Source organism: Anopheles stephensi, chromosome 2, assembly GCF_013141755.1.
Source record: "Anopheles stephensi strain Indian chromosome 2, UCI_ANSTEP_V1.0, whole genome shotgun sequence".
Classification (NCBI taxonomy): Eukaryota; Metazoa; Arthropoda; class Insecta; order Diptera; family Culicidae; genus Anopheles; species Anopheles stephensi.
The window spans coordinates 10404767-10411303 of NC_050202.1; the positions used below are offsets into that span (position 1 = coordinate 10404767).

Consider the following 6537-nt stretch of genomic DNA (forward strand, 5'->3'; position numbering starts at 1 on the left):
AATCAGAAACATGTTTATTTTAAAGCCCCTTTCACCCACAGGCAACATAGTCGACATACAAGAGAAAGCCAGCAAGACGAAACGTCAAACGCGCCCTGGCGTACAACAAAATTTGTTTACGTGCAATTCCGTCTGCTCCGTTTTTTGTTGTTTAGCATTATGTTTTATGAATGAAAACTTTCCCCAAAGTGTGCCCACCGCGCAGTGATAGTGTTCTCGTAAAGTGCATTCCCAGTTTGGGCCAAAACTTGCACCGATCTGCCTTCGATTGGTTCCTCTTTGTGGGGGAGTGTGAACGCGCATAGAAAAAAGGGGTGTACCACCCTTTTTCTCCACCAAGCAGCACCAGCATTCCGAAGGAGTCGAAATAAAAGCAACCAGCACGATGGGTAGGTATATGGGAAGTGGTGTAGTTGAGTGCGTCCTATGCTTATCGCATAGGAAAACGGAAGGGTTTCGTTATCCATTTTATCAGCGAAAGATAAGATAAAGATAGAGTAGGGCTTCGTCGAATACTGGTGTATCTGGTTACCTAAGCCCACAAAGAGATGCTGTCCGTGTTACCAACACTACTACACACACACAACACTGTCTCCAGCCAACAGTGTCCAGTAGACGATCGGTTAAGGTGGGGTTTCACTTGCTCTGCCAAGGTGCAGCTCGATTAATTTTACTCATTTAAAGCGGAAATCGATCCTCCAAAGAACAATCAACGTGTGTTTCTATTGAGATTGTTCACTTTTCCAATATAAAAAACAATTTAAACCGTGTTTCAATCCGTTTTACCCCACCACTTGTTGAGAGTGTTTTGGGCGGGCATTGGTATTGGTGTCGCGAACGACATCTCATCATCCCCCACCCTTAAAGTGAGCAGTTGCGTTCGTTGGGGTTGGAATGTTGTTGATCCAGCGCGTTGTCGGTAGTATTTTTTCCCCCATTCAAAACGACGGGACTTTCGGGATTGCAACTGCGGCGTGCCTTTCCCGTGTGCAATAATTAACGCACTGTCTGACTCAATTACTGTGCCCTTAAGGTCACCGTATTAAAGAGAGAGAGTGGTGACATTAGTACGTTTTTAATTTAACGCACTCTTGGATGTGTCTCGTGAAGATCATCAACAAGTGACAACGTAACCCGCGTTGGTGTTCTGTGGGTCGTTAAAGTAGGTCACAGTAGGCGCACGTTGTTACCGTTGGATCCCGGAGATCAGTGGATAGAGTTCGTGTGTGTGTGTGTTTACCGTTTTGATTATACGATTACCACAGTACGTACGTGTTTCTAGTTCGGTTCGTCTGTTTCACCCTGTCCACCTGACCCCGGGGTTCACTCGCTGTGAATCATCAACAAACCACGCGTGCACTCGTGCGTCCGTGTGTATATACCGCGCATCTCCGGCAGTTCAAACGGTCAGCGGACGACTGTCCGCCGCATCCGGCAGCCACCATCCGGACCGGACGGACCCTCCTGACCTGCGCACCATGACGAACAATCGCAACCGCACACCGACCGGACAGATACGGGACGATTTTCTGCTCGAGACCAACTTCGACGATGATGGTGCCCTGACCCGGGCGTACAACACCCTTCCACAGCAACAGGCGGCCGCCCTTAACAGTGGGCTGCAGCGGCGAAGCATACCTTATCGTTCGAACTTATCGGTGGATCGATACTCGGAGACAACCCTTCACGGGAAACCACCGCGGAAAGGTATTTACCGGCGGAAATGCTACCACACACATGCACACCATCGCATCGCAAAGTTTATGCGTTCCGCTTTTCACGGCCATTCGGGGCACAGGCACCCAGGCATATGATTCATATGTACTACACCACTGCTGCACTGCTGCGATTCTGGCGAGTTACCGGCGAGGAGACCCCGGCCAATTGTGTCGCAACGGGTTGTTGTTGAATGTGTTTTCGTGGAAATAGTTTCACTGCCATCGTCACCACCATCATCAACATCATCATTATCATCTACGGTCAATTAGGGAGCTAATTTTCATTGGGATGTGTCGTGTTCCGTCTGTGTTTTGTCATGTGTTGTCTGTTTGTTGTTAACACACATTGCATTGAAAACCATTCATTTGGTATAATCTTTAAATCATTAATTTTCTTGTATCTTTTTAGCTGAACATTATAAAATTGATTTTTAGCACGGATTATTGCTTTGCACTGCTCGATTGTTTTTTGCACTGAAACTGAAGAAGCTTTCCAACAAAATATTTTCACCCTTAGATGGGAAAATGGAAGTGCTTATGGGACGTTAGCAGGGCTCTTAACAATCATAAGCTCTTTTTTGATCTCCGTAACCATACTCAAGAGGCCTCGACCTACCGTTTCTTGCTGCTTTGACTTGATTTTACCCGTAGTTGGATAGTTAGTCCTGTGTTCGAGAGGCTTAAACTAATCAATGCCAAAGCACTATAGTAATTCGAAATAAATTCTGATCATTTTATCGATCGAATTACTGGAGAGTACCTTTCACAGAGATACCGAATGGAAAATGGAGTAAATTAGCCATCGTTAAGGGTATCAGAACCTTAGACCTTGGCATCCATTGGAGTTTCTACAGAAGGGATCATATGCACCAGGGATCGGCTATATTCACTCAGCAGTGAAGCAAGTTATTTTTGGGTATTTACTATGGTCAAATTTTATCTGCAAACAACCACCAGGTGTGGCAACAGACGGCCTAATCTAATAGAACCTGCTTCCAAAGCGATCTGTTCAAACGATGAAGAGAGAACTCGTAACATGCCGGCATTCTTCTGTGTCCCAATCAATGATTTCTATTTCACTTTCCTACCAAACCCGCAACAGCAGCAACAGCCGGCGACAGACACTATTAACGCTACCGTGCTAAACAGAGCGGACAACATAAATTATTTATCTACCGCGTACGAGGTGTTCTTATTACCATTTCTTTCGCTACTTCAGCTAAGTAGAGCATCGTTTGTGTCCCATCGTTCCGTGTCGATTTGCTGTTGTCCCTGTCGCTCCACGATCGTCGCACTAACATTCATCGTTTACATATGTCCTTTCATTTTTTGCTTATCTCTATTCGGGGTTTCAGCCTTTCATCCTGCTCTACTAACCCATTTTTTTCCTTTCACTCCCCCCCCTCCCAGGTGGATGCTGCAAATCATGCGTGACGCGGATACCGTACGCGACACTGATCGCCACGGTCATGTGCCTTATCGGGGTGGGCGTCTTCTGCGGTACCATGTTCCGTGGCACCTCCCTCGCCATCATTATGCTCGACCAGGTGTTCCACCTGCGGCTACCGTGGATTGAAGCGGTACAGATCATTTTCGTCGTAATCGGTGCGTCGATGGCCGCGCTCGGGCTGATGATACTGTTCGTCGGCTTCCTGGCAACTGGCGCCACCCGGCACAAGGTGTACCGGGCGTGGGGATCCCGCGTCGGTGGTCGCATTTCCTGTGCCGTCTTTATGGCCATCTCGTACGTGCTCAACATTGCGTGGATTCTCATCCTCTGCTTCCTGTCGATCGTCACGTTTGTGTTTACCGTGTTTTGGAACATGTGCGCCAACACGAACGTGCAGACGCATCGGGATTGTATCGATCTGACGCAGTTCTGTAAGTGATTTGAATTTCATGGGGAAAGTGTTTCAAATTTTAATTACACCTTCCTCTCTCTCTCTCTCTAGACTTTATGTTCCCGGATGGTGTAAAGCAGGAGGACATGAAGATCTGCGAACCCGCGAAGGTGAAAGCGTTCTGCAAGGATGGTGTGGAAAAGTGTGAAATCATGTTCATCCTCGCGACGGTATCGTGCCTGCTGATCATACTCAGCTTCGTGCACTATCTGATGTGCCTGGCCGCGAACTACGCGCACATTCGCGACCACGAAAAGTTCCAGGAGCTGCAGGAAATCCAGAACCTGACCGAGATGGAGTACAGTGCGGCGTCCAAGGACCGGTTCTAGGATACGGCCCAGGAGATCTACATTGAGCACAGCGCCTGAGGGTGGCCCCACCACGGTAAGCCCGCGTATGGCGCTGTACGAGCAGCTTACGTTTAAATTTGCCACCCCTTAAGGTAGGGGGTTGAGCAGGTCCCTTTTTTTTGCGCTTTTTACGCTCGTTAAGCAGTTAAGTTTACGGATGAGCTCCGATTCCGACAGGGAGTCGAGCTTACGCCCCCCCCCAAAATTACGTTCACCACTGTGTGGATAGATTAGATTATGTTTAGAACGCTCTGGCACTGCCATGCGGCAGATTTTTTGCTGCTTCCTATTCTGTTTCCCGCCTAATCTTCCCTCAAAATTGTTTGTGTTTTTTAGTCCCCCAAATCCGTCCAAATCTGGCATCTTTCTGGTTTCTTTTTTCTTCTGTCGCTTACACAATTTAAACATAGGCTCGCGTTCGTTTGCCCAATATAGATACTCCTGGTGGCCAGCGTAGTAGTAGTAGGAAGCACGACAACGACGCAACGGAAAACGACTCAGAAAGAAGGTCACCCAGCGGATACTAGAGTAGAAGAAGGTAGAAGACGAAAAGCCCCCTTTAAAAAAAAAGTCTGACGAGGTAACAATAAGCAAACACAACGGTCTTTATTGTGCACAAAACAAAAAAGGTAACAGATACAACGGTTTGCTTCATGTATTCATGTCCTTCTGGCCGGGGTGCATAAATCCGTGGCGATGCAAAGTAGTATTACATATCGATTGAAGCGAATGGAAAGGATTCCCCGTTGAGGGGCGTTGGCGTCACACCGGCAAATGATAACAGAAACGTACAGACAGACACAAAAAGCACAAAACCCCAGCATTACTTGTTAAAGTAAAGCAAAACATAATACATTCCAGTGTGATAAGAGTAAGAGGCAATGATGGTGAAAATGAATCGTAGCGAGAGAATCCTTCACAATCCCGATTAGAGATAGGAAGAAAGTGCATGAAAGCAAAGGAAAACGGATATAGTATTTTTATATCTATTGAATGTACATGATAACGCTACATATACCGAACACAATCCCACGTGCGCTGTGGGTGTGTGTATGGATATTTTTTATACACCAGCAAACAAATGAAATCCTACATTCCGGTGCGTGTACCGTTTTCGGGACACTAGCGCGATCTCCTCGAATTATACAGAACAGATAGAAGGGATGCCAATGACAACGGTTGCGGTTGCAAATGGCGGCACACAAGATGGTGAATACTTTAAGAGACCCTTAACGCGTACCATGTATTAGAGTTAGTGTTTTCTTGCATTTAATGTGCGTCACTACAAATTTGACACGGTCCTAGCAACAAAGGGTTCGCATATTTATACCGATGCTTGTATTTTATTTTGCCTTGCTATATAAGCAGCATCAGCAGCAGAACAAGTGGTCCGCTCATTTACTCACGTGTGCATTACATATTTACAAGCTCATCGCGAGCTCAGCCTAACCTTCCAGCCTAAAGCAACAAACTAAATCTCGCTCTTAAACAATCAATCCCTCATTCACTGTAATGCGTGTAAGTGTTTGTTCTTCCCTCCGTCAGTATTCATTCAGTATTTAATCGTCGTTCTTGTTGTACCATTCTAATTCTCGCTTTCACATGTAACCAATTTATCCTTCTCCCATTTACACTCCTAAAAAAAACGAAATGTGACCGATTTCGTTCCAATTGACGGACTCTTTTCACGGACACGGCTAACCTTTCCTTTCATAATATTCTATCGCTTCCCCTTGGATGATGTTAAAATGGAAGAAAGAGGCATTTTTTTTACTAAACGAGAAAAAAGGAACTCAAAAAAATGCATTGAATTTGAAAAATTCACCCTTCTAAAGCGTTCTGATTGATAGTGAGTAAGAAATGTTCAATGGTAGCAGTTAAGTTGCTAATTTTGCACTGTTGCATGCATGCATAAAGGTAGTTTTCGTTCTTATTATTTACACGCGTAAAGCAGAATAATTATAAAAAAGGATTGTTTTAACCGCGCGCGTCAGCAAAAACGAGTGGAGGAGGTTTTCTGACAATCGAAACATTTACAATTTTCTTAAAAGAATTAAAAATAGTTTTCTGTTTTTTTTCTTCTCACGTTTCGGTCCAATATTTGAATAATGTCCAATAAAAAAAAGTATATATTTTAAATTACAGTGAACTTCTTGCTGTCAATAAAAACAATGAGAAAACCCACCTTTAAAGTAAGGATTAAATTAAAAAATGAAGAGAAAACCCGCTTCGATTTGATTATTTCTCTCTTTTCAACCACCAAGAAAAATTAACGGCAAGTTTGAATTTAAATTTTGACATTTTATTCAGCACGAGCGAGGTTTGACGTTTCACCTACAGAGACCATGGCCTACGCAACAACCACACAGCAACGGACAAACTTTAGTCTACAGTCGTATTTTGTTTCACTTCGGCGCCGGTATTGTGTGTTTGCTTCATTTTTTGTCTAGAAAGAGGTAAATTAGCTTTCGGTGCATATATACGCCATTTAATTCCATTAAAACACCATTGAATCAGTCAATTTAGAAGCCACGTTACAGTACGTAGCGAACGTTTTCTGTACCACCG

The 6537-nt window shown here is 44.7% G+C and overlaps 1 protein-coding gene across 2 annotated transcripts; it reads left to right on the forward strand.

The window, feature by feature from the left end:
* Nucleotides 1-71: 71 nt before the first annotated feature.
* On the forward strand, nucleotides 72-5981 carry LOC118503892 (neuronal membrane glycoprotein M6-a). Of its 2 annotated transcripts, XM_036037663.1 has the most exons (4): nucleotides 72-389; nucleotides 1283-1707; nucleotides 3129-3599; nucleotides 3671-5981. In XM_036037663.1, the coding sequence occupies exons 2-4, from the start codon at nucleotides 1479-1481 to the stop codon at nucleotides 3946-3948; spliced, it is 978 nt and encodes a 325-aa protein (XP_035893556.1). In that variant the 5' UTR covers nucleotides 72-389; nucleotides 1283-1478; the 3' UTR covers nucleotides 3949-5981. The 2 variants fall into 2 exon arrangements, with proteins under 2 accessions (XP_035893556.1, XP_035893557.1); XM_036037664.1 differs by lacking the exon at nucleotides 1283-1707 and having other exon boundaries at nucleotides 80-389.
* Nucleotides 5982-6537: the final 556 nt, after the last annotated feature.